The sequence below is a fragment of the Bos mutus genome, chromosome 15 (assembly GCF_027580195.1).
Source record: "Bos mutus isolate GX-2022 chromosome 15, NWIPB_WYAK_1.1, whole genome shotgun sequence".
Taxonomy (NCBI): Eukaryota; Metazoa; Chordata; class Mammalia; order Artiodactyla; family Bovidae; genus Bos; species Bos mutus.
In genome coordinates, this window is record NC_091631.1 from 31,726,807 (window position 1) to 31,754,395 (window position 27,589).

The following is a 27,589-nucleotide window of genomic DNA, read 5'->3' on the forward strand; positions in this document are numbered from 1 at the left end:
TCCAAGCTTTTAACCACTTCTTTGTTGGCTGTCCATCACTTACAACAACAACAAGAAATCTTGGAATGGCAAAGCAGAAACTGAGATACTTTATTCTTTAAAACTCTTTTTGAGACAATTGTAGATTCATATGCAGCTGTAAGACAACACAGAAACACCATATATCCTTCATTCAATTCTCCCAAAGTTAACATCTTGTGAAACAACAGTACAATACCAATTTAGGAATACTGGCATTGCTACAGTCATGATACTAAACATTTCCTTCACCACAAGGCTCCCTCATTTTTTTTTTTCTTCTTTTATGTGGACTCCCACTCCCCTGTTTCCCACCCCCTTTTTCATCCCTGGCAATCACTAGTGTGTTACTTATTTCTATACTTTTGTCAATGCAAGATTGTTTTACAGATGAAATGGTATAGTATATAATTTGGGGGGACTATGTTTTTTCCACTCAGCATGACTATCTGGAGATTTATCCAGCTTGTTCCATGTATTAATAGCTTGTGCCTATTTAAAATTGAAGTATAATTGAGTTACAATATTGTATTAGTTTCAGGAGTCTGAGACTATTATGTATTTCTGTTTTTCATCTTCAATTTCTTTCATCAGTTTTATAGTTTTCCAAGTTCAAGTCTGTTACCTCCTTAGCTAGATTTATTCCAAGGTTTTTTATTCTTTCTGATGTAATTGTGAGTGGGATTATTTCCTTAATTTCTATTGGGACTCAGAGCATGGGGATTTTTCCTACAGCCCTCTACCTCTCCCATATGCAAACCCTGCTGCTGCTGCTAAGTCGCTTCAGTCGTGTCTGACTCTGTACGACCCCATAGACAGCAGCCCACTAGGCTCTGCCATCCATGAGATTCTCCAGGCAAGAACACTGGAGTGGGTTGCCATTTCCTTCTCCAATGCATGAAAGTGAAAAGTGAAAGTGAAGTTGCTCAGTCGTGTCCGACTCTTAGCGACCCCATGGACTGTAGCCAGCCGGGCTCCTCTATCCATGGGATTTTCCAGGCAAGAGTCCTGGAGTGGGGTGCCATTGCTGGTCTTCAAAGTCAGATGCTCTTGGGGTTCATCTTTCTGATGCAAAACCCCTGTCGGAGACCGTGATGTAGGGTTTGGGCCCTTTGTGCCTTGGAGAGAATCTCTGCTATTGTGATTATTCACCTATTTGTGTGTTGCCTTCCCAGGGTTGTGAATTTTGACTACATTGTGTCTCTGCACCTCCTACCCATTCATTGTGATTTCTTCTTTGTATCTTTAGCTGTGGAAAACTGTCTCATATATAGTTGCTCTGTATGTGCTCTGTATGTATGTATGTGAAACTCGCTCAATCTTGTCTGACTCTTTGTGACCCTATAGACTATAGCCCACTAGGCTCCTCTGTCCGTGGAATTCTCCAGGCTATAATACCAGAGTGGGTAACTGTTTCCTTCTCCAGAGGATTTTCCCAACTCAGGGATCGAACCCACGTCTCCCGCATAGCAGGCGGATTCTTTACCATCTGAGCCACCTCTGTAAACAGTTGTAATTTTGATGTAACCATCGGAGGAAGTGTGCTCAGGGTCTTTCTATTTCACCGTCTTCAACAGTTTATTCTTTTTAAATGCTGAGCAATATTGTAGGGTATGGCTATTACCACTGTTTTTTTGTTTGTTTGTTTGTTTTTTAACAATTCACCTGTTGAAGTACATTATGTCTTATTTCCTGTTTGGGGTTAGTATTTTAAAGTTACTACAAACATTTTTTGTACAATCTTTTGGTACACGTATTTCTTCATTTCTCTGAGATCAATACCAGAGTGCAGATGCTCAGTCATATGTTTGTTGCATGTTCAGTTTTTAGAAACTACCAAAATGTTTTTCAGAGTGACTAGCTATGCCTTTTCACATTTCCTCAGCAGTGTATTAAGCATCCCATCCAGTTTCCCAACATCCTTGCTAGCATTTGATGTTTTCACATTTGTTTAAAAAAAAAAAGGCTAGCTATTCTTATAGATATATATTGGTATCTCGTCATGGTTTTAATTTTCATTTTCTATGGGGCTAATAATTTTGAACATTTTCTCATGTATTTATTTGCATCTATGTATCTTTTTCCATAAAATGTCACTTTATGATTTTTGCCTATCTTTAGATTTTTTTATTCTAAATTTTCAAAGTCCTTTTTATATTCTAGATACTACGCCTCTGTTGGATATGTAATTGGCACACATATTCTCACACTCTGTATGTTGTCTTTTCATCCTTTAAACTGAGTCTTTGATACACCTGCAATTTTTAATTTTAGTGAAGCTTAATTTATCAGTTTTCCTTAAATGAATCATGTTTTTGGTGTCAAGACTAAGAAAAGCTTTGCTCTAAATACTGAAGATTTTCTCTTAACACTTTCCTAAGAGTTTTATAGATTTATGCTTATGTCTAAAAAAGTTTTACATTCAGGTCAGTGATTGAAATTTATGTATATATTGAGGTATAATTAACAAATAAAATTGTAATATACTTAAAAGGTAAAATGTGGCAATTATATATACATATATATTGTGAAAGGGCTGGATCCCCACCATTCAGTTAATTAATAAAAATCGATCACCTCAAAAAACTTAGTTTTTTTTTTTTTTGCTGAGAACACTGAAGTTGTACTCTCTTAGCACATTTCAGTTATACAAGGTAGTGTTATTAACTATGGTCATCACATTACACTCTAGATCCTTAGAACTTACTTATCTTATAACTAAGAGTTTATATTTTTTTCATCAACATTTTCCTATTCACTGCTCCAATTCCCAGCCTCCGACAAAAACCATTCTGCTCTGTTTCTTTGAGTTTGATGTTTTTTCCTCCTGATTCCACATACAAGTGAGAATATGAACTATTTGTCTATCTCTGTCTAGAATGTTTCATTTAGAATAATGCCCTTCAGTTTTATCTATCCTGTAACAAATGTCAGAGTTTCCTTTTAAAAGGCTGAATAATATCCATATATTATGTGTTTATATATATTACATACATATATATATGTAATATATATGTACATCACATTTTCTCTATCCATTCATCTGCTGATAGATGCTTAGGCTGTTTCCATACATTGGGTATTGTGAATGATGCTGATATGAGAGTGCAGGTATCTCTTTGAGGTAATGATTGCTTATGGTATTTTTATTTTTAATTTCTTGAATAAGCTGCATACTGTTTTTCCTAATGCCTGTACCAATTTGCAGTCCCACTAACAGTGCACATATGTTCCTTTTTCGCCACATTCTTGCCAACACTTGTTATCTCTTTCCTTTTGGGTAATATCTGACATACACTCTAACATCCACTATTGTTTATTTTGGTATTCTCTTCATTTCTTACAAGGCCTAGAAGGTTGTAAATTATGCTTGAATATTTCAAGTTAAATGACATTTAAACATGGACATTGGGCATGAATTCTGGCACCAGCTGGGATAATTGGTGGTGATCATTTTTGGAAAGAATCTCAGATATGTGATGCTGGTAATCTCTGGTCATAAATATGTATTGAGAGTAAATCTTTTCTTCTAATAATAATTTTTAAAGCCTGGGGAAATCTCTATCTCTCAAAACAAACTTATGTGGTGTTCTTATTTCTTGTCAGTCCAGGGTTGGGTAAATGATATGCTGCTCAGAGGTGGGGGGTAAATGTAATTATTGTGGGGATGGGAGTTGTCTTGCTTATAGAGCAACCTCAGACACTGTGGCTCTCATGGGGAACTCGATACCTAAACTGGTGCCCTCCACTGTTCAGGCCAACATAAACATGGCTGGGAACAGGGCAAAGCTTTTATGGTCCTTGGTCCCCAGAGATCCTTGTTCACTGGGAAAGAGACTCTCACGACAGCGAGCACTTGCCTGAGACCCAGAGGCCTCTCACGGCAGGGGCTGCCTGGGACCACCTCTCTCAGTTGACTCAGCTCCCCAGGCACCCAGAGGCCTCCTTCTTGAAGTCCTTCCAGGACATTGGGAAACAAAAGGCAAACACTCTCCCAGGACCCTGGTTTGTGTGAACAAGGAATAAGTAATGGCCATAACCTGTTTTTAGTTTGCCACTTTCTAGTATGCAATTGCATTTTTTCTGGTATAGTTTTGAAAACTATGGCCTTTCTGTTGATTTTTCTTCTCTAGTGCATATAATCAGTCATTTCAATCCAAATTGAATCCCATTTAAGTCCCACTTCCCCTCTCCACTACATTCCCTTCCTTCACCTCATTTTCCAATCTTAGTCCTGCTGGTGTGTGTATGTGAATTGGAGGGGTGAGAGAAGAACAAAGTCCAGGTCTTAAACTCCAAGCTCCTAGGCTAATGTGCTCTAATCAGTGTTTTAAAACAATTTGTGTGTCTTGCTTGCCACAGACAGAAACCCATATTCCTATCTCCTCATTATCCCTGTAAGACAGGGATTATTATCTATCTTCTCAATCTCTTCTCAATGATAATAATGAGTATTTATTGAGTTCATACTATGTATTAAACACTGCACTAAGCACTGTGCATGGATAATTGCACATAATCCTCACAAAGGCACTGAGGGGTAGACACTAATATTGCTCAAAATAAACTAAAGAGGAAAACAAGCCTCACAGAAAGTGAATTGACTTGATGATCAGAATGGTTTTCTCTCTCTGCTGGACTGGACCTCCTTTCAGAGAGCCCATGCATATCTACTGGGTGGAAATTCCCCCATTTTTGAAAGAAGGTTTGATTTTTGGAGACAGCTATAATTGGTAGAATCAGGGAGTAGGAGGTCAAGTTGATAAATACAGTGTTTGGGCAAACAGTAGGTGTGGCCTCAGGGAAGGAGGCTGGTTTTCTTATGTGGGTCAGAAAGCAGTTCTGAAGGAGTCCCAGGAGAGATTCAGCCTTGCAGGACTTTTTGAATTGTTCCCGGCTTCTTAATGTTTCCGCTTCACTTGTGGCTCAGGTGGTAAAGAATCCGCCTGCAATGAGGGAGACCTGGGTTCAATCCCTGGGTTGGGAAGATCCCCCAGAGAAGGGAAAGGCTACCCACTCCAGTGTTCTGGCCCAGTCCATGCGGTCACAAAGAGTCAGACAGGACTGAGTGACTTTCACTTTCTTAATGTTCAGAGCACATCATATAACTTCCCTGGTGGTCCAGCAGTTAAGACTTTGAGCTTCTACTGCAGGGAGAGGGGGTGACGAGGGAGGGGGTTTGAACCCTGGACAGGGAAATAAGATCTCACATGCCACACAGGGCAGCCAAAAAGTGAAAAAAAAAAAAAAAAGATTGGAAATGGGATTTAGATTTTTTAGACTTTACATAATTTAATCACCATGTTTACAGACTTCAAAGAGATAATGTGATTTAGAAAAGGTCACAAGGCTTAGTAACACGACTGGAGTTCTGAGTTCCTAAATCTCATCCCAGGGCTCTGCCTTCCTCTCAGTATGGTGATCAAATGTGTTCTTCTTTGGGATACTTAAACAGCAGCAACAAAAACTTAATATACTTTCTTTAACCTAGATGCAATCATTTCAACATGTTCTTGTTATAAAATTGATGGTGATGTTTTACATTTTAAAAATAATTATCATAGTAAAACATACATAAAATTTACCATTCTAACAAACATTTTTACGTGTGCAATTCAGTGGGATTAAGTATATCCACATTGTTGTGCAACCATCATCGCTATCCATTTCTAGAACTTTTTCATCATTCCAAACTGAAATTCTGTTACCCACTAAACAATAACTCTCATTCTCCCCTGCCTCCAGCCCCTGGAAACCTCTACTTTCTATTTTGATGAATTTTACTTTCTAGTTCAATGAATTTTTAGTACCTTATATAATTGGAATCCTACAATATTTGTCCTTTTGTGTCTAGCTTATTTCAGTTAACATCATATTCTCAAGATTCATTCATGTTGTAGAATATATCATATTTTGTTCTTTTTTATGGCTGAATAATATTCTGTTGTATGTATATAACCAGTATTCTTTATCCATTCATGTGTTGAACACCTGGGTTGCTTCCACATTTTGGCTATTGGGAATAGTGTTGCTATGAATACAAGTCTTTGGACTACTCTTTTTTTAAAGTTAAAATCCTGGGGCATAGGGAGATGTAGGGGAGACAGAAATGGAATATGAATAAATTGGACAGCAGTGAACAGTGAGAGATTTGGGAGCGAGAGATGGCACACTTTATTAAGTTGTTAATCTGGTTATTCTCTTAGATGTATGGAAGTAGTCAGGAGGGTATGATTTGAGGTAGAGCAATGCACAGGAAAATAGAAGAGAATGGAAGTTGTGGGAAGAGACATAGTCAATTTCATCAAATGAGGCTCCTGACCTCATTATTTGGGGTGAGGCCCAATACTCGAATTTCCACTTTTACAGTGGAAATTTTATGAGCATGCCTTTGCTTTTTTAAAGGAGCCATTCATTCTTCCATTCTCTCCCTCAGACCTGGTCTATGTGCATTGATGAACTGCAAGACTTTGGAGGCTCTTTTACAGTCTCTGGGCAGGCGATCAGAATTGGATGCTCACAGATACATCATATGCTAGGAGGACCCTTCTTCAGGAGAAAGGCTAAGAGTCTGAGGTTCCCCCTTTCTGAGCAAGAGCCTACAGGCTGAAGTCACCCCCCATGGTTTATCCACCCTAGTTACCCACAAAAGATTTGTTCAGTGAAGCTGCTGAGGGAACACATAGGCCCAGTGATTGTCCTCAGACTTTAGCATCTCATCAGACCTGCTCAACGATACAATGGGAATAGTCCATCTTGAAAAGATGCATTTAGCTTTCTGCACTGGTGAGAAAGAAGACCAGGGAACCTCTCACATAGGATTCTATGAATGTGAAAGCAGTAGGTATAACACTTAGCAAAATTTGAAATAAAATTTATAATGTCTCATTACCTAAGTTAAAATTCAGACCTTGGATATGTTTGACAGATACAGAAAACACTTAAAAAAAGGGAGACATGATTGAGAAGATTTTAGGGATAAATAGACAAAAATATTCTCCCTTAGTCAAGAAAGAAGCAGGCTGTAGAACATGAAGGTTGGCTGTAAAACATGAAGAGTAACCTAGATTTGTTGCTCACAACAAGGGCAGGGTTATCTCTCAACACAAATAGTCATTTATCTCATAAGGCACATGGCAGAAGGAAAACAGCATTTACACAGGCTGAGGAGATAAATGGCAGATGTTAAACAGGAAGCAATGCAGCATGGACATTAAATACTGTATTTGGTTATGAAATTTAATTTGGAATCATGGCATGGCACCCATAAAACTGTGTGCCTTAGTTTTCTCAATGTAAACCTTATTTCTTGCACTGGTAATGGAGGACAAAAATAGTCCCTCTGCCATAAAGTTGGTGTGAAGATAAGATAAAACCTATAAAGCACTTAGATTTCTGGAACATTGCAACCACTCAAGATATATTCATTGGCATTATTATTTAAAGCTGAACTTCCCAGGTAATAAATAGGAAACAATGAGTCTTTGACAATCCCTGGTGTACATAAATGATCAGTTTCATTTTTTCCATTTTAAAAGTTGTACATGCTAACTTGTACAAATTATAAAAGATGTACAAGATCTCCATAAAAAAGGAATTAGAAGATAGAAACAGAAGTAAGTCACTAGTAATTTGAGCACATTTCTTTCAAGGCATAGATTGTTTTACAAGTTAGTTTCAATCATGTATCCTCCTTATTTTTCTTAACATTACATGCATGTTTCATTTTATAGCAGAGCCTTTAAAGGTCACATAATATTTCCTTAACATGGACTGTTTCACATAATGTTCCATTAAGTGAAAAGACCATGTCTGAGTCACCAAGGAAGCCCATACTTCAAACCTTGGATGTCAAATACATGATTACTATAAATAATGGTATGATTGATATATCTTATGAGAAACTTGTTTTCTGCATTTAGGGATATTTTATGAGAATAAGTTTTCAAAAGAGAGATTACAGCATTAACACTCATAACTTTTAAAAAGCCCTTGCTACATTTTGGCAGTTGCACCATCAGTGGTGTTGCTACAGCATATATGCTCCAACACAAACTCCTTTTACATTATGAATTTTCATTAATAAAAACTGCTAATTAAATAAGCAAAAATGTTACCTAATTATTGTGTTAATACAGGTTTCTTGGACTAATAATCAAAGAAAATTTTCCCTTGTTTAAAAGTCAAATTTTACTTTTGCCACTCTCCTTTACATTCTTTTGCTGCTTATTTTCTAATTTTAGCTTTTTATGTAACAAGGATAGTAGTAATAGTGGTAGTGTTAGTCACTCAGTTGTGTCTGACTCTTTGAGACCCCAGGGACTGTAGCCCACCAGACTCTTCTGTCCACGGAATTCTCCAGGTGAATCAGTAGTACTGAATAGCATTTTTACCTGCGGAAAAGAATTATGCTAAGTCGCTTCAGTCGTGTCTGACTCTTTGCAACCTTAGGGACTGTAGCCCACCAGGCTCCCCTGTCCATGGGATTCTCCAGGCAAGAATACTGAAGTGGGTTGCTGCACCCTCTTCCAGCAGATCTTCCTGACCCAGGAGTTGAACCCATGTCTCTTACATTTCCTGCACTGGCAGATGGGTTCTTTACTGCTTGTGTCCACCTGGGAAGCCCAGAAAATAATTATGGCAGCCTCAAAAATTTAACCCCAAGCAGAGGAAGTATTTAGAAGCCAAACCAGAGAAAATCACTGACGTGTTTATGGGCAACTGAGATCAAGCTAGCATTAGTAAATCATTATATCAAGCCATTAAAGGTAAGAATAAGTGCCGTGGTAAGGGTCACTTGCCTCCCACAGGCTGAAACTCCCTGTCACAGCTGATCTTAAACATAGCTAGCACCCGAGTTCTGATCTGTTTGGTCTTGGCACCGTAAATGATGGGATTGATGACAGGAGGCAGAAGTAGGTAGACATCACCCATGAGAACATGCACAATGGGATGAAGGCTGTTCCCAAAGCGATGCACCACTGAGAGGCCGATGAGAGGCACATAGAAGGCCAGCACCACACCAATATGTGACACACAGGTTCCAAAGGCCTTGGCCCGCTCCGACTTGGAAGGCAGTTGTAGAACTGTTCGTATAATCAGAAAATAGGACAAAGAGATGAACAGGGCATCCACACCCATGACCAGCAGAATGGCAGTAAGACCATAGACCACATTGGGCAATGTGTCTGCATAGGCCAACTTCATTACATCCTGGTGCACGCAATAGGAATGCGAGAGCATGTTGGATTGGCAGAAGGCTAGCCGTTCGATGAGCAGAGGCAGTGGGATGAAGAAGAGGGATCCGCGGACCACAGCCACCAGGCCAATCTGGGCTGTCACTGTGTTGTTGAGCACTGCGGCATGGCGCAGCGGGTGGCAGATTGCTATGTAACGGTCAAAGGCCATGGCCAGTAGGATGGTGGACTCGATGGCTGAGAGAGCGTGAATAAAGAACATCTGGGTCATACAGGCATCAAAGGTGATCTCCCGGGAGTCGAACCAGAAGAGGGCGAGGATCTTGGGCATGGTGGATGTGGACAAGGCCAGGTCGATGGCTGCCAGCATGCAGAGAAAGAGGTACATGGGAGCATGGAGGCTGCGCTCCATCCTTACGATGAAGACCACGATGCAATTTCCAAACAATGCCACAGCATACATAGAAAGCAGGGGGAAGCCAATCCAGAATTGAGCTGCTTCTAGTCCTGGGATACCAATAAGTACAAAGGTGGCATGTGTGAAGTTGCAGGTACTCATAGCTGGCACCGAGAAGGTGAGGTCACACTGGCAGCCTGCTGCCTGCTAGCCTGCTAGGACAGGGAGCACAATCAGAGAGGCTGGCCCCAGAGACCCGGGGACTGAATACACCTTAGCTCTCCTTCCCCTTCTCTCTTCTCTCACTCCTCCGAGTCATCTGGGTTCTTTCATAAAAAGGCTGTCTGAAGCCTCCTGCCAAAGGGGAAAGTGACAGCTCAAATTCACTTATCAGTCACTACTCTCAAAGTCCATTTACATTTGTAAAAGGGAACCTGGAGAGAACAATGCTCATCCCAAAAATCTGTCCTTCTCAAGTTCCCTGGGAATCATTTTTCTGTTCTATAAGCATTTACTTATAAGACTTACCATATATCAAGGATATTTGCTAGATGCTGAAAATACAGAGACAAAAATGCATATTTTTGCCTTTCAGGTGTTGTGACACATCATTTGCCTTTCAGATACCTTGCCTAGAGTGAGAGACAGATAAGTAATGAAAATATTAGAATCTTGGGATATGAGTTAGGAAAAGATGTGCATTTAACGCATAGGATGGGAGAAGCATCATCAGAGGAAACTCTCTGAAACAAGATGATCCTTCTGTTCAGTCTTGAAATATTGAGTAGAAATTAAAAAGACAGAGAAGGGAATAAAAGGTAGAGCAAACAGTGGGGATAGGGAGATTTTTTATTTTGTTTTTGTTTTGCTTTGTTTGCTTGCAAATTTTCAGGATTCCAGGTCTGAGGTCAGCAAGAGAGGAAAGATACAACTGTAATAAAAAATAAAAATAATAAAAAACAAACAAACAAAACCCACAAAATAAAAATTAAGGAAAAAAGGCCAAAGTCAATATCTTAAGGTAACAGGGAAACTTATTTGGGGTCATCAAATGAAAGGTAGTAGTTCCCACCAATGAATTCCCTGGAGATGAAGGTGCTGGTAGGATCCTAGCTGCCAGGCGTGGCCCCTGTGAAGGCTTTCTCTCCATTCCTGGCTGATGGGTCTCTCTACTTTTAAAAGTTGTCTCTAAGGCCACTCTCACTGCTACAAAGAGAGCTTGAGTTGAGTCTTGATACTCCCAGAGCTTTATCTTTCTTGGAACCTCTGGCCATGAGTTATTTATATTAGGTGAATCTTTGATTTCTTAGGAAACTCAGTGTTGCTCTGCCTTATTCTGTGTTCTGATCTCATCAAACTCTTTCCTGAAAGTCTCCCTAAGTACCCTGGTATATAGAGCTAATTGTCTCTAAAGAGCTAATGGCTTGGCTTTTCAAAAGAGGTTCTGAATCTTTAGAATACACTCTGCAGGTGATTTCATCAGTGATATTGGGATTAAACTGTTCATCCTCCCCACTTCTCCCCACCCCACCAGGATTCCTCTTCACTCCTAACCTGTGTCCTTTCTGCTGCTGAGACATGCTTTTCTATTTGGCCTTAGTAGAGAGGGTTTGGAGAGGAGAATGACCAGGTATCTAAAAACACAATATGATAAAGTGAAAACTAAAAATTTTGACTTAGATTATCCTCATCTTGGATAAGCAAGAAAGAACAGATCCAGGTTCAAAGGTCAGAAAATCTCTCCTCTGATGACTATCCGTTCTTCTCCATTCTCAGACATGTGCCAAGATATTACAGCTACCTTCCTTGACAAATATCAGATCCCAGCTTTGTCCCCCTCAGCTGCTGTCAGAGAATGAAAAGCATTTTTCAGAGGTAGATGCTCACAAGCATGGAGGGTAGCAAGGGGAGGACAGTAATGCATTTTTCCTTTCTCAGTGCCTCTGATGACAGCATTCACATGGGCAGACAGAAGGGTCTCTGGTGGCCTCAGAGTCAGATATCTCCCTGACTCTTCTTTCTGCAGGGCACCTTTTCTGCTTTGCTGGTAGCAGCCTAAGACTTGGGGCCATTGTTTCATCTCCCCAGTTACCTATCCCAGAAGACCTCATGCTTTCCTCCCATGTGGTCTGGTCTTCTGCCTAAAGGGATGCTAGCCAGACCCAGTTGCCGCTTCTCTTTGGGTCTGAGTGTGGCTGTAGCATCTAGTCTCACTTGCCTTTCTGGGTGGCAACTAATGCTCTGAAATACTTCTTCCTCATCCATGAAGATGTGGGTGGGATACAAGGGCTTCCCCTTACCCTGCCACGAGACAGTTTGTAGGATCTTCAGGGTTCCTTAGGATGCCAGGGACCATGGGCTGCCTGACCCCAGCGAGGGTGCACTCACTTGAATATGGTACAGTCCTGATGAGAGGCAGCTGAAGCTGATTCTCCCTTTCAGGCACAGATTTATTTATAACTGCCTAGGAATCCTATGGGGATAGGCTATGGGAATATGGACTGAGGGCCAGGAGGCTGGGCAGGCAGGGGGCAATACCTCCATGGCCACTTGTATGTCACTCCTACAGGCTTCCCACTGTTTCAGTCTGGTGGGGGTGGATGGGCGAAGATTACCAGGGGCCCACTTCCTCTGCCATCACTCCCACACTTACACATACAGGGCTCTCGACAATCTATATCTGCCCATCCAAGTAACTCAAACTCTAGTTAGCCACTTTACTAGACACACCTGCCAGTGTATGTAGTTTGGTTCTTGAGCTCTAGGAGTTCATATCCTCTTTATTGAGACAGGCACACAAAAATATAGTCCCATAATTCAAAATAAGGCCATGCACCTCTTGAACTTCTCTTTTCCCAGCCCCAGCTTTTCTTTCAGTTGATGAAATGGACTTTCAGGTGAGGAAGCCACTTTTTATTGCACCTGTGTCACAGATAAAGCATACACATAACCTAAAGGCTCTTTGCTTAGGTCATATGGTTCATGAATTATAATATGGTCAGAGAACCAAGTATTCAGATTCTTTATTTATTTACATTCAACAAAGATTTATCAAGCCTGGCATGCTGCAGTTCATGGGGTCACAAAGAGTTGGACATGATCTAGCAACTGAACAATGACAGCAATGTAATAAGAAAAATAGATGCCACATACAAATCTCCAGCCTCATGGAGTATTCTGGTTAGGGTACAGACAGTACATGGAGTTGCTATAAAAAATGAAAGAGGATGTTAGGTAGGCTTCAGGAGAAAAAAAATAACGGGAAGAAGGAAATAAATACATCTCAAGGGGATAGTAGAAATTTTAAATGAAACTATTGCACAATATTACAAAGACCACACAGAATGAAAGCATTTAAGGAGAAGCCTAACAGAGTGAGAAATATATCCATGGAAGTATTTGAAGAAGACTATTCCAGGAAGAAGGAAAAGAAACCACAAATAAATTTCCTGAGAAGAGAATGTATCTGGGGGTTTAGAACACCAAGAAGGCCACTGTGCCGAGCAGAGGGAACCAGGGCAAGAGTAGTAGGGAGATACAATCAGAGAAGTAATGGGCAATTGGATCATATAGGGCCTCATAGGACTTATGGAACATTTAAGGATTTTCATTAAGAAGTCCAAGTGAAATAGTGGCCATGTGTCTACCACTGCTCTGGCCTTTAGGAAAATCTCCAATTCATTGTAAGCTTGTCCCTTGGGTCAGAGATGACATTTGCTCTGCACCCCAGCCCCATTTCCCTTAACGTCTACACTATGCCCTCCCTGGGAATGGAAGCTTACAAGTTGCTTGGATGGTTGCACAGTGGGGCTTTTCACATGTTAGTGTTGGTCCTGCAGGAGGGTGCTGATGGGAGAGAAACATCTGTAGAAGTAGTGAGAGCTTCCTGGCTGTCTAGTTCTTAAGACTGAAGTTCCATCTCCTCCCATATTTAGGACGCTGTGTACCCCAATCCATCTTCTCTAGCCCAAGCACCTCTTTGTCTCTCTCCCCTATCTCCCTGCCCTATCTTATGTCATGTGTGGAAATATCAAACAAAAATTGAGTCTGTGATCCCACATCATGTGCTCATTTTCTCTTATTTCTAATGGTGACTGAGACATCGTCCCTTGATCTCAAGAAGTAAGCAGAGTCTTTTGTGGGAAGAATGCTTACAGTAGAGTCTGAAAAAGGGTGCCATGAAGAAGCACAAAATGATGCAGGAGAACCTGAAAAGGACACCAGAGAGACTTGAGACATCATGAAAACATCTCTGAAGGAAAGCTGCTTCTACTTGGTTAGAGGGAAGAGAGTGAGGGTGCTGTAAGTGGAGGAGCCTGTGCAAAGGCTTGAAAGTGAGATAGAGCAGTCAAGGCTAAGGAAATGCAAGTTGTTTGTTGTGCCTGGACCTCTGGGTGGAGGGGAAGCAATGACTTTGAGCAGGCCACACAGATTTTATGATTTTTTTTTCTATCTGGTAGGAAGAGAGCTTAAATGAAACAAAGTCCTTATTCTCAAAGACCTTACCTTTTAATGGGGAAGCTAGAAAAGAGATAAACAGATATGTAATGCGTTACAGAGAGTGTGAAAGTGCTAGAAGTTAAAACAAGGTAGGTAAGGAAGAGAGTGAATGAAGGCAGGAACTGAGGAAGAGGTGGTGTTGTCATTATTATTTTTTGTAGTATAAAGGGCCCTGTAATAAGGGGGTGCACGAGTGGAGACTGCATGGTGACAGGCAGTAAATAACACATCGGGAGGAAGAACATCTCAAGTAAAGAGATCTGCAAGTGCAAAGTCTGAGGGTGAAGCATGCTCGGTGTGTTTAAGGGAATGTTTGCAGGTTAGTGTGGTTGTAGTAGAGAGAGTAGGAGAAGGCAATGGCAACCCACTTCAGTACTCTTGCCTGGAAAATCCTATGGATGGAGGAGCCTGGTAGGCTGGAGTCCATGGGGTCGAGAAGAGTCGGGCATGACTGAGCAACTTCACTTTCACTTTTCATTTTCATGCATTGGAGAAGGAAATGGCAACCCACTCCAGTATTCTTGCCTGGAGAATCCAAGGGACAGAGGAGCCTAGTGGGCTGCCGTCTATGGGGTCGCACAGAGTTGGACACAACTGAAGCGACCTAGCAGCAGCAGCAGCAGCAGCAGTAGAATGAGTAAGGAGGAGAGTAGTAGGAGTTGAAGTTGAGCTGATGAAGACGAGTCAGAGCACATAAATCCTTGTAAGGTATTACAATGACTGTAAATGTTTCTTGGGTAAGACAGGAGACCTCTGGAACATGTTAAACACAGGATGTGACATGATTTGTCTTGTGCATTAAGATAATCCTTTTAACTACCGTGGGGGAAATAGACTGTACTATAAAGCAAAATCAGGTTCAAAATGATGATGGCTTGGAACATGGTGGTAGCAGTAGAAGTAGTAGAAAGTAGTTGTACTCCAGATACCAACATCTGGAACACCTGGAATAAAGAGTCATCAGCATTTGCTAAAGATTGGATGTAGAATGGGGGAGATGGACATGTGCCAGAAATAACTCTAAGTCTTCTCTCAGCATCTTGAAAGGCAGAGTTTCTGGGTTACAGAAAACTGTGATTGAGAATGTTTTTTCCTTGGTGTGAATACCAGGATATGGTTTTGGATATGATGAGTCTAAGATGATTTTTAGATGTCCAAATGAAGATACTGATGCACAGGCAATTAGATTGTCTGGACTATATTATAAATACTTATTTGGGATTTACAAGCTTATAGATTGTATGTAAAGACATTATGTTAAATTAGATGACCAGAAATGAGAATATAACAAAGAATAAGACGGGTCTCAGAACAAAGTTCTGGGACATTTCAACATAAAATGATAACGAAGATGAAGATTAATAGTAATTGACTCAGAAAATACTATTGTCAAACATGCTGAAGAGTTTGACATCATCCTAACTGTTAAGTAACTGGTACTGTGAATAAATTCCCTGTAGCTATGAATGACTACTTCTACTTCTTTGTTGGATCTGATACCAGCTATAGGGCTCACCATTACTGAGTGATTACTGAGTAAATACATGTATCATTGAAACATGCACTTTAAATTTTTGAGAATTATTGGATATACCCAGGTTGGAAAAAATAATTAACTTGCTGAATTAAGCCATACATGAAATAAATGTTACAAATTAAAACAATTCTGATAATACAACTTGTAATTCCTTTGCAATTCTAGTCACTTTTTAGTTTCTACTGGGGCAAAAAGTTGAGGGAGGTCAGAAAGAAATTCTGGAATATGCTTAGCTGGGAAAGAACATCAGGTAGAAATACATTTGTGAGGTTTGAGGATTTTGTTTTAGGCTTTTATTTGATTAATTGGTTGAAAATTTTTAGAGAATACAGTTTTATTTTTTTGTTTGTTTGTCTAAATTGTGTCCCCCCAGTACAAGTTAGTTAATTTATGTATGCTGCTGCTCAGATGGTCAGTCGTGTCCCATTCTCTGCGACCCCATGGACTGTAGCCTGCCAGGCTCCTCTGTCATGGAATTCTCCTGGCAGGAATACTGGAGTGGGCTGCCATTTCCTCCTCTAGGGGATCCAATTCATGTATAATTATATGCTGTATTGTGTATACATGTTTATATTACATATAAATATAGTATAGCTATATAAATACATATATTGTTTATACTACATACACAATTAAGGTTAAGAGTAGGAGGACCCTGAAGGAAGTCAGTTTGCAGGTGGAAAGGAAATGTGGCTTCATTACTTACTAGCTGTTTAAGCATGTTACTTAACATTTTTGTGCTTCAGTTTTTCTCACTAATACTAAAAGTGACTATCTTATCATTTTGTTTCAAATATAAAAATGTGTTAATATGTGTAAAAAACAGAACAATGACTGGTCAAAGTAAATAATAAATATTAGTTAAAATTATTAGTACAGTTAGGAAATACTACCTATTTCTCAAAAAGGAGTGACTTTTTCATACTGTGTCATCTTACCTGCTGAGAAGTGGATGAAGTAAAAAGAGACAGACTACTGGCAGGATAAACAACAGCTTAGAATAAGCAGTCATTGGAGGAGAAATTCTAGACAGTAAAGCTGTTTGTTCCTCCTATTCTAATGTCTCGCCTCCTCATTTGTAAAACAAATGGGTCAGTCAAGCTGATTTTCTAAATATATTTCATCTTTGATTTTAAATATTTGCACATTTGGTATCAACGATCACCAGATTCACTTTTCAATTGATAAAAACAACCTGACATAGACTGTTTCTGTGATTCTATGTGTCTTTGGAGTGGAGAATTTTTATCACAGCTCTGCATATCTGTTTTGTCTTCACACTGTAGATGACGGGGTTCATGACAGGGGGGATTAGCAGGTAGGTGTTAGCTATCATAGTATGTACGTAGGCTGGGGCCCGTTTCCCAAATCTGTGAACAAAGGACAGACTGATCAATGGGATATAGAAAATGGCAACAGCCCCAATATGAGAGATACATGTGCTGAAGGCTTTTTTCCTCTCTTCTGGGGATGCAATGCTGAGGATAGTCTTAATGATCAAAACATAAGAAAAGGGGATGAGGATTGAGTCCACACCAACAGTCGAGATCATGGCAGTCAGCCCCACTGCATTGTTGAGCCTGGTGTCTGTGCACGAGAGCTTCATCACATCAGGGTGGAAACAGTAGGAGTGGTGGAGCACTCGGCTGTGGCAATAGGACAGTCTCGTAAGAAGTGCTACCATCGGCGTGAGCGTTAGCGTCCCCCTGATGACAATGGCCACTCCAATTTGAGTTATTCTGGAGTCCGTCAAAATGATGGCATACCTGAGGGGGTCAGAGATGGCCACAAAATGATCAAAAGCCATGGCCAACAACACTGATGACTCCATGACAATGAAGAATTTAATAAAGAACATTTGTGACAAGCAGGCATTAAAGCTGATCTCCCTGGCATTGAACCAGAATATACCCAGCATGGTGAACAGAGTAGATACAGACAAGCCAAGGTCAGTGGTGGACAGCATGGAGAGGAAATAATACATGGGCTTGTGGAGGCTGGGCTGAGTGATGATGGCAAAGAGAACCAGGCTGTTTCCTGAGAGAGCAGTTGCATAGAGAAAGCAGAAGGGAATGGAGATCCAGGTGTGGAAGGCTTCCAGCCCGGGAACACCAGTCAGCACGAAAATGATGGAAGAGGATGTGGTATTTTGCAAGTTTGACATGATGAATTAAAAAGTACAGAATTCCAAGATGAAATTCTGGAATAACCAAAAAACTTACATTTAAACAGGCAATCCAATTACAGATAATTTTATTCAACCAAAAGCTAACCAGAGATGAAGATCTATATACCATGTAAATATGAATGGCTGATATAAATTGATAAAATAATTGCAAAATTTCAACTGCTTTAACAATACTTTTTTTTTTTTTTTGTATTTGCCCCTGCTCATGATTTTTTTTCCCTGGAGCATTTTGCTGATAGCAAGGTTTATATTATGTGATCTTTTCTTCTAGCCAGAGATGGCAGAACTAAGAAAAGAAACTTGACCCAAGACTGGCTGATCATATTCCATCCTCTTTGGAATATATTCTGTATAGTTGGCATCAGAGACAAATGATTGAGGCTTTGGAGGAGCAGTATTACATTGGTCAAGAGAAGAGAAAGCAGTGAAGCTTACAGATAATTTGGGAAGCCAGAAAATATTGAGAGATACTTATAATGCAAAATAACATGTATTAAGTGATAATAAATGACTTAAGCATCAGTGCGGTCATGTGCAGGTGACTATAGTATCTAACCTTTCAAATGACCATTTTCATTTGACCCTCGTCCAGACCCTTATAGCATCTGGAATTGCATTAGAGAGATGGAGAGCTAGAACACAGACTTATTACCTACAGAGGCCTCTGGCCCCTGGTTGATATAACATGCTGTCAGTTTCAAATATATTGCTTCAGTTTCTTTACAGACTAGCTTTTCTCCATTAGCAAAGAACAGATTTTTCTCCATTTTGTTAAGACATGCTTCTAAAGAGACACCTAATAGAATCTTACTGCTTTGCTTTGGAGGGGAACATAACTTTATTTTTCATTGAATAAGCAATTGCATCCTGGGTAAATAGGTCTGTATGAATTGGAAGAAGGGGTATGGGGAAAACAGAGATTAGTATTCCAAAGCTTTTAGAATGGCATATGTGAAAGAGAGTTGAGCCACAATGAACTTGTAACCAATGTTAAGATCACTGTTCCTTAAGGGAACCTAAGAGTTTCCAGAACACAGTTTTACCCAAAGTGCAAGGTCAAGAATTTCCTAAATAAATCTCTTAGTTTTAACAGGAAAATTTTTAATTTGATTAATGGAAAATTCAAGGAAAAAAGAATGTTAAATTACATGAGTTGGTCAAATCAGTGAACTATGACTTCATATTCTCCAGTTTACAAAAATGAGACTGTTTCCAGAGAACCAATCAAATTACTGTCAGAATATATTAGCAAATTTCATAAGGGAAATGAGAAGTAACAAAAAGGGAATATTTATTTAAAAAGGAAAATTTTTTCTGGATACTACACCCATGGCACTGCCATGGCTTTGATCATTTTATAGAACTGAAGTATCAGGATTCCTTAGTGGTCCACGGTTAAAAAAAAAAAAAATCTGCTTGCCAATGCAGGGGACACACATTTGATTCCTGGTCTGAGAAGATCCCACATGTCTTGGGGCAAATAAGGTTGTGTGCCTCAAGTACTGAAGCCTGGGTACTTAGCGCCAGTGCTCTGCAATAAGAGAAACCACTGCAATGAGAAATACATGCCTCTGCTAGAGAGTAACCTCTGCTTGCTGCAACTAAAGAAATCACACGCAGCAAGAAAGACCCAGAGCAGCCAAAAATAAATAAATAAACAATTAAAAAATACTTAAAAAATGAAGTATCAATAGATACTGTGTCATGCAACTGGCATGTACTTAGCAGTTAACTGTGAAAGTTTGAAAGATTAACAGGTTCTATTAGCACTTTTTGATATTAATTAAAACTATAGTGATTTCTGAAAATCTTTTTTTTTTTTACAGCTTTTACATTTAATAAGTATGTATTGATCAGGAAGATAAACTAAAAATATATTAAATGAATGATATGATAATTTATAATAATGGGTTCACATCTCATTTTCCACAAGTCTTTGACCTATTTCTTATCATTTTTCATAGAACCTGGGACTCAGTTTTTGAAGTTAACAACTTTCTGAGGTTACTTGGAAGTAGAGAAATTATTAAAAAAGGAATCACTTCAATTCTGTTTACAAATGATTTGGGGTATTTGCAAAAGGCTTTCCAAGAAAACAGTACTTGAAATAATTCTACATTTTGTGTATGTCAAGATGAAGTATTCCAAGCCAGAAACTGTCAAGCCAGAATGAGCCTGTAATATTGTTTCTTTGCTCTTGCCTTACACTCTCAGAGACATTTCCTGAACACCTACTCTGGGCACAGTGCTCTGTTAGAAGCTAAGATATAACACAAACAAAACATCTCTTACAGGGTTTATAATTAAGGGAGAGTGAATGCTGCTGCTTATAAATAATTTCAATATCCAGCATACCATGATGAATAATAAAAATTGTTATGAGAATACAAAAGACCAGATTATGTCAGCACTAGTAGTACAAAACAAGCAAAATAACGGAGGTTTGATACCTGAGAAAACCAGAGAGATGTCAGGACCTCATCACTGAGAGACAGAAAACCACATCTTTAAACAGAGCCCAGTGACACATTTGGGGAAAAAAAGGAAAATTACCTATTTGAAAAACCAGCTACATGCCAGGCACTGTGTACTAGGCATGGGCATATCAGAGGAGTCACAGGCAAAGAAATGCCACTAGTTGTAGAGCTCTTAAATTGAAGAAAGTAGGGAAAACCTCTAGACCATTCAGGTACGACCTAAATCAAATCCCTTATGATTATACAGTGGAAGTGACAAATAGATTCAAGGGATTTGATCTCATAGAGTGCCTGAAGAACTATGGACAGAGGTTCATGACATTGTACAGGAGGCAGCGATCAAGACCATCCCCAAGAAAAAGAAATGCAAAAAGGCAAAATGATTATCTGAGGAGGCCTTACAAATAGCTGAGAAAAGAAGAGAAGTGAAAGGCAAAGGAGAAAAGGAAAGATATACCCATTTGAATGCAGAGTTCCAAAGAAGAGCAAGGAGAGATAAGAAAGCCTTCCTCAATGATCAATGGAAAGAAATAGAGGAAAACAATAGACTGGGAAAGTCTGGAGGTTTCTTCAAGAAAATTAGAGATCCATCCAAGGGAACATTTCATGCAAAGATAGGCACAATAAAGGACAGAAATGGTATGGACCTAACAGAAGCAGAAGATATTAAGAAGAGGTGGCAAGAATACACGGAAGAATTATACAAAAAAGATCTTCATGACCCAGATAATCATGATGGTGTGATCTCCAACCTAGGGCCAGACATCCTGGAATGCGAAATCAAGTGGGCCTTAGGAAGCATCACTATGAACAAAGCTAGTGAAGGTGATGGAGTTCCAGTTGAGCTATTTCAAATCCTAAAAGATGATGCTGTGAAAATGCTGTACTCAATATGCCAGCAAATTTTGAAAACTCAGCAGTGGCTGCAGGACTGGAAAAGTTCAGTTTTACTCCAATCCCAAAGACAGGCAATGCCAAAGAATGCTCAAACTACTGCACAATTGCACTCATCTCACACACTAGTAAAGTAATACTCAAAATTCTCCAAGCCAGGCTTCAACAGTACATGCGTGAACCATGGACTTCCAGATGTTCAATCTGGATTTAGAAAAGGCAGAGGAACCAGAGATTAAATTGCCAACATCCTTTGGATCATTAAAAAAGCAAGAGAGTTCCAGAAAAAACATCTATTTCTGCTTTACTGACTATGCCAAAGCCTTTGACTGTGTAGATCACAATAAACTGTGAAAAATTCTGAAAGGGATTGGATACCAGACCACCTGATCTGCCTCTTGAGAAATTTGTATGCAGGTCAGGAAGCAACAGTTAGAACTGGACATGGAACAACAGACTGGTTCCAAATCGGGAAAGGACATCAAGGCTGTATATTGTCACCTTGCATATTTAACATATGAAGAGTACATCATGAGAAACACTGGGCTGGATGAAGCACAAGCTGGAATCAAGATTTCGGGAGAAATATCAGTAACCTCAGATATGCAGAGGACACCACCCTTATGACAGAAAGCGAAGAAGAACTAAAGAGCCTCTTGTTGACAGTAAAAGAGGAGAGTGAAAAAGTTGGCTTAAAACTTAACATTCAGAAAACTAAGATCATGGCATCCGATCTCATCACTTCATAGCAAATTGATGTGGAAGCAGTGGAAATGGTTACAGACTTTATTTTTTTGGGCTCCAAAATCACTGCAGATGGTGACTGCAGCCATGAAATTAAAAGATGTTTGCTCCTTGGAAGAAAAGTTATGACCAACTTAGACAGCATATTAAAAAGCAGAGACATTACTTTGCCAACAAAGTTCCATCTAGTCAAAGCTATGGTTTTTCTAATAGTCATGCGTGGATATGAGTTGGACCATAAAGAAAGCTGAGCACCAAAGAATTCATGCTTTTGAACTGTGGTGTTAAAGACTCTTGAGAGTCCCTTGGAGTGCAAGGAGATCAAACCAGTCAATCCTAAAGGAAATCAGTCCTGAATATTCACTGGAAGGACTGATGCTAAAGCTGAAGCTCTAATACTCTGGCTACCAGATGCAAAGAATGGACAAATGGGAAAGACCCTGATGCTGGGAAAGACTGAAGGCAGGAGAAGAAGGTGATGACAGAGGATGAGATGGCTGGCTGGATGGCATCACCGACTCAATGGAGATGAGTTTGAGCAAGTTCTGGGAGTTGGTGATGGACAGGAAAGCCTGGTGTGCTGCAGTCCATGTGATCGCAAAGAGTTCGATAGGACTGAGTGACTGAATTGAACTGAACTGTAAAGTATGTGAAGGTAAGATGCTTCAAAGTGACAGATAAGACAAAAATAATGTGAAGCGACAGATTATGAATACAAGTATACATGAATGTGTGTGACTGTGTGCTAAGAAAAATTAGTTCCAAGAAATCTTAAGTGATGAGATTAATTTTAACTCTGCAAAGTTTTGATGGTTGGGTGTGAGTTTTCAAGGATGGAAATCAAAGATATGTTCTTGACATAGATAACAAGGAAGCAGAGGTTGAATGATATAATACAATTTGTTGGAAGACTACTGAGCCTTAAATGTGAAGCTGGGTGCTATAGGAAATAAAGTAAGAGAAGGAGGGGGGGCTAGGACATGAATATCTTGAATTTCATGAAAGAGATTAGGAATTTGGATTTTATTTCCAGAGCATCAGAAGCTAGGCATTTCCAAATATTTTATGAATAACTAAATAAATAATTCTTCATCTCCTCTAATTTAACTCCAGCAAGATTCCTTTCCTTCTTTAGTGTCTTATTTAGTACCATTGACTCCCTTTCTGCACTCTACAATACTCAAGTTTTATCCCAATCTATTAATGAAAGCTTCCCACACATTTATACTGATTTTTCCAACACATTCAATTCAACCAAGACAGATTGAGCATCTTTCTTAACCAGCCACTGTGCTTAGCTAGTGAGAGAAATACAACATAAACTGTTTCTCTCTCAGTTTCCTGCCATATTTTATAATAACAAAAATGCTCTTTGAAAGGCAGTATACTTTTGTTTATCATTCCTTCATGCTCAGTAACAATCCAGATTATTTCTCTAATGACTCTCAGAACATTCTCCAACTGTCACCAATGACTTCCTAAATACCAAGTCCAAAAGTTTATTTGCATTTTCCTCTCCCTTATTTCACATTTTCTCAGTGTTGACTATCTCCTCTTTGAAACTGTCTCCTTTATTAGCTTCAACGATAGTGATTCTATAATATTTTCTTCCCTGGTGATCAAACAATATTTTTGTTCCCTGTCTTGTAATTGTGCTGTTCTTTAAGACTGTCTTTAAAACTTTTTTGGCCTTCAAAAGCACTGCAGATGATGACCGCAGCCACGAAATTAAAAGACACTTGCTCCTTGGAAGCAAAGCTATGGCCAACCTAGACAACATATTAAAAAGCAGAGACATTACCAACAAAGGTCCATCTAGTTAAAGCTATGGTTTTTACAGTAGTCATGTATGGATTGTGAGGGTTGGACTATAAAGAAAGCTGAGCACCGAAAAACTGATGCTTTTGAACTGTGGTATTGGAGAAGACTCTTGAGAGTCCCTTGGACTGCAAGGATATCCAGCCAGTCCATCCTAAAGGAAATCAGTCCTGAATATTCATTGGAAGGACTGATGCTGAAGCTGAAGCTCCAATACTTTGGCCACCTGATGTGAAGAACTGACTCATTTGAAAAGACCCTGATGCTGGCAAAGATTGAAGGCAGGAGGAGAAGGGGATGACAGAGGATGAGATGGTTGGATGGCATCACCAATGCAATGGACATGAGTTTGAGTAGGCTCTGGGAGTTGGTGATGGACAGGGAGGCCTGGTGTGCTGCAGTCCATGGGGTCACAGAGTCAGCCATGACAACTGAACTAAACTGAAGACTGTCATTTTCTTCCAACAAGCTCCTCTTATTTTTTGCTCTCCATATATTCTTCTTGTGATATAACAGTTATTCCCATGGCTTTAAATAGCACTTATATCCTGATGACTCACAAACCTGAGATCTAATTATGGTCTCTTGGCTGGTGCACTGGGACGACCCAGAGGGATGGTACAGGGACGGACGAGGGAGGAGGGCTCAGGATAGGGAACACATGTATACCTGTGGCGGATTCATGTTGATATATGGCAAAACCAATACAATATTGTAAAGTTAAAAATAAAATAAAATATTAAAAAAAAAAATAAACATAAAATAAAAAGACAAAAAAAAGTTAATAGAATCTTTGAAGATGTAAGAAGATTTTTAGGCTTCAACTAGGTCATGGAAGTAGAATGAGTAAATCAAATTGATGATTTAGGAAAAGAACTGGCAGTAGTTTGGAGAACAAATCAAAGCTCTCTGCTTAGGGCCAGTGAATAAAATGTGAATAAACTATTTTATCTATACCTGAGGGATAGCTCCACCCATATATTCTCAGACAGCTCAGTCAGTAAGAATCAAGAAGATCCTACCCCCTCTCCCATTCCAAACCTGGCTCCCTCTTCTTTGCTTCATTTATCAGAAAATGACATTGAACTCTAGCAGATCATCTGCTCAGAACTGCCTCCCTCATGCACACACATACCATGCATACTCACCATCCACTCACTTAGCCTCAATATACAAGTCATCATTAAGTTCATATTGATTTTATTTCTGAAATGTCAAAAACTGGAGCCTTAAGAGGATTTCATATGGAGGCTTAGTAATAGCAGTGTGGTTGGTCGTGGAACCTTGCAGTTGTATTTCATTGCAATCTTCTTAAATCAAAAACACGAAACTGTTCGTAAAGAATAAAGGAGGACTAATGAATATGGTTAGGAGGAAGCACAAAAATTCCCTCAAACGAACGTTTTGTGTAGCCACCACTGTTCAACCCATCCTCTGAGTCCCTGCACAGCCTTCATTTTCTCTTATGGGAAATAAGCTACAGTCTCTCTATTAATTTTCTTGTCCACTTCCATCACAGTGATGCACTTTCTCCATTGCACTTCCATGAGCTGCAGTTTGTGGTGATGGCTTTACTGCTGAATTAGACTATATAGTATTATCAGTATTGTCCAAGTCATTGCCAACAGCATGTCTATTGTGTGACCGTCCTGGGTTTAGATCCCTGTTCAAACACCAACTAGTTTTGAGATCTTGTATAGTGATAATGACAAAAATATAACAACAGCTACTGCTCTATGAACAGTACTTTGCCAAGTACTCTTTAAGCATTTTATCTTTTCATCTTTACTATAACACCATGTTGCAGTATTATATTCACTTTTCTGATGAAGAAATTGAGTATGAAAGAAGTTATGAAACATATACAGGATCATGTACAACTAGTGAACATCAGAGTAGGGATTCTAAACCTATTTTTAATTTCAATGCTCAAGCTCTCAAAAACTCTTCTCACTGAAACCTACAAGTAATGTAAAATTTCTTTCATTTGGTTTCCTTCTCTGTGAGACTGAACACACACTGTGTCTAGTACAGTACCTGGCATGCATTAGATGTTCAAAATTTGTATTTTTCATTTTTAGTAAGAATCACTGGGCTTTTCAGCCCCTGAAAACCTCTTTAGTTTCCTTGAGCACCAAACCACTAACTAGGATAAATGTATTAGCAGCTGATTAAGTCATTTCACTAATGAACAACAGGATATCCCACCCACACCTGGCAGAACAAAACACTCCTTTTCTAGAGATTTCCTGACAATAAACAATTATGTAAATTCTACCCTCCATCTCAGCCCACCATCCCATTATCTAGGCTAATTCTGCTCCGGGTGAGGAGACTCTCATCTGTGGGTAGGAAAGTTCGGCTCGCTTAGATGTGGGTAGGAAAGTTCGGCTCGCTTAGAGTTGAGCTTTTTCAAAACAATGTTACTTACAGGGCCCATACAGCAGTTTTCCTGTCCCTCTCGGGCTGACTCACAATGCCGGGAAGGCTTTAGATCCAGCTGAGGGGGTGCTTATGAGAAGACTTATTGGCAGACTGGCTGGAGACAGTCTCAGAACTGAGCGGCCAATTCCCTGTGGTGTTGTCACTCACTATGTCTCTAGAGTATGCTGGTTCCCAGAAGACTTCTTTTGCCTCATATAGTATTTTTATACCTTCCATTATGCAATTGCATTTTGTGGCTATGTGCTTTATAGGCTGATGTAATTTTTTGTACTGTGCCCTTTTATTGAAGGATTTCGCATATGAACAGTTTGGAGATATAAGTCACATACCATAAATTCCACCATTTATAGTGTACAATTTAAAAAGTTCTAGTAAATTTGGACATGACTGAAGTGACTTAGCAGCAACAGCAGCAGCAATAAATTCACAGAGTTGTGCAACAACCATCATCACAGTCTAATTTTAGAAAATATTCATCACCCCCAAAAGAAACTCCATACTCATTTGCAGTCACTCTAAAGAGGACTTTTTTAAAATGAAATTTTATACCCAACTGCTAAAATGCACCAGCTATTGTGAGTGTAAGTCATACTCTACCCCATAGTATCTGTCATTAAGTGCAGTCTTGTTTTATTAAACTACCCACTGGTAGCCTCTCTCTTACAAAAAATGTTATCCATCTGTACATATTCAGTAATAAAAGTGTCCTAAATTCCGATCAAGCTAAGTGTTAGAGATTTAAAAAAAGAATATAACAATAATTCTTACTGTTCAGGTTCTCCTAGTTTAGTATAGAAAACAGGTTGATAATTTCTGATACTGATAACCAATGATAAGATTACTACAGAGCCTGAACCAAGTGTTGGTGAATATAGTAAATAAAAATCTTAGTCCATCATTGAGGTAGGCAGAAAAAAAGTTGTTTTTTTTTTTTTTACTTTTGCATAACTCAACCTATTTTCTGTTTTAAAGTCCCATCCCGCTAGGTGGAAGAAAACGAATCACAGTAATTTGGGGTTCTGCCTACTTGTGTTCAAATGTGGAGGATCTTATATTGCACATCTGAGTACGTCTGATGTGAGGTGAATATTATCTCCCTTAGTCTTTGGTAATTAGTACCCACAGATTTCTTTGGGAGATCCATCTTCTCTACTTACGGTACCTTTATATCCTTAAATATTGCCACCATTTCTGGACTACTCTTAGAGTCATCTGTGATTTCTCTCTTGCACTCTGTATACAGACGACTGGAAAATCATGCCAATATGTTTGAAAACACAACCAGAATTTAATCACTCTTAATCACCTCCCAAAATGCCTCCCTTATCCAAAACACAATTATCTCTCACTTGGATATTTTCAGAAATTTCCTAA

At 39.4% G+C, this 27,589-nt stretch overlaps 2 protein-coding genes across 3 annotated transcripts; both read right to left on the bottom strand.

Moving 5' to 3' along the window:
• Nucleotides 1-1,216: 1,216 nt before the first annotated feature.
• Nucleotides 1,217-26,338, bottom strand: LOC102265311 (olfactory receptor 51E2). 2 transcript variants are annotated; one of them, XM_070383835.1, is made up of 2 exons: nt 26,202-26,300; nt 1,217-9,966 (listed from the first exon to the last, which is right to left on the bottom strand). In XM_070383835.1, exon 2 carries the CDS (start codon nt 9,772-9,774, stop codon nt 8,812-8,814), a length of 963 nt encoding a protein of 320 aa, XP_070239936.1. In that variant the 5' UTR covers nt 9,775-9,966; nt 26,202-26,300; the 3' UTR covers nt 1,217-8,811. The 2 variants fall into 2 exon arrangements, 1 of the variants encoding a protein (XP_070239936.1); XR_011467028.1 differs by lacking the exon at nt 1,217-9,966 and adding an exon at nt 24,759-25,100 and having other exon boundaries at nt 26,202-26,338.
• On the bottom strand, nt 16,869-17,972 carry LOC102265029 (olfactory receptor 51F2). The gene has a single exon (XM_005911342.2). It carries the CDS (start codon nt 17,811-17,813, stop codon nt 16,869-16,871), a length of 945 nt encoding a protein of 314 aa, XP_005911404.2. The 5' UTR covers nt 17,814-17,972.
• Nucleotides 26,339-27,589: the final 1,251 nt, after the last annotated feature.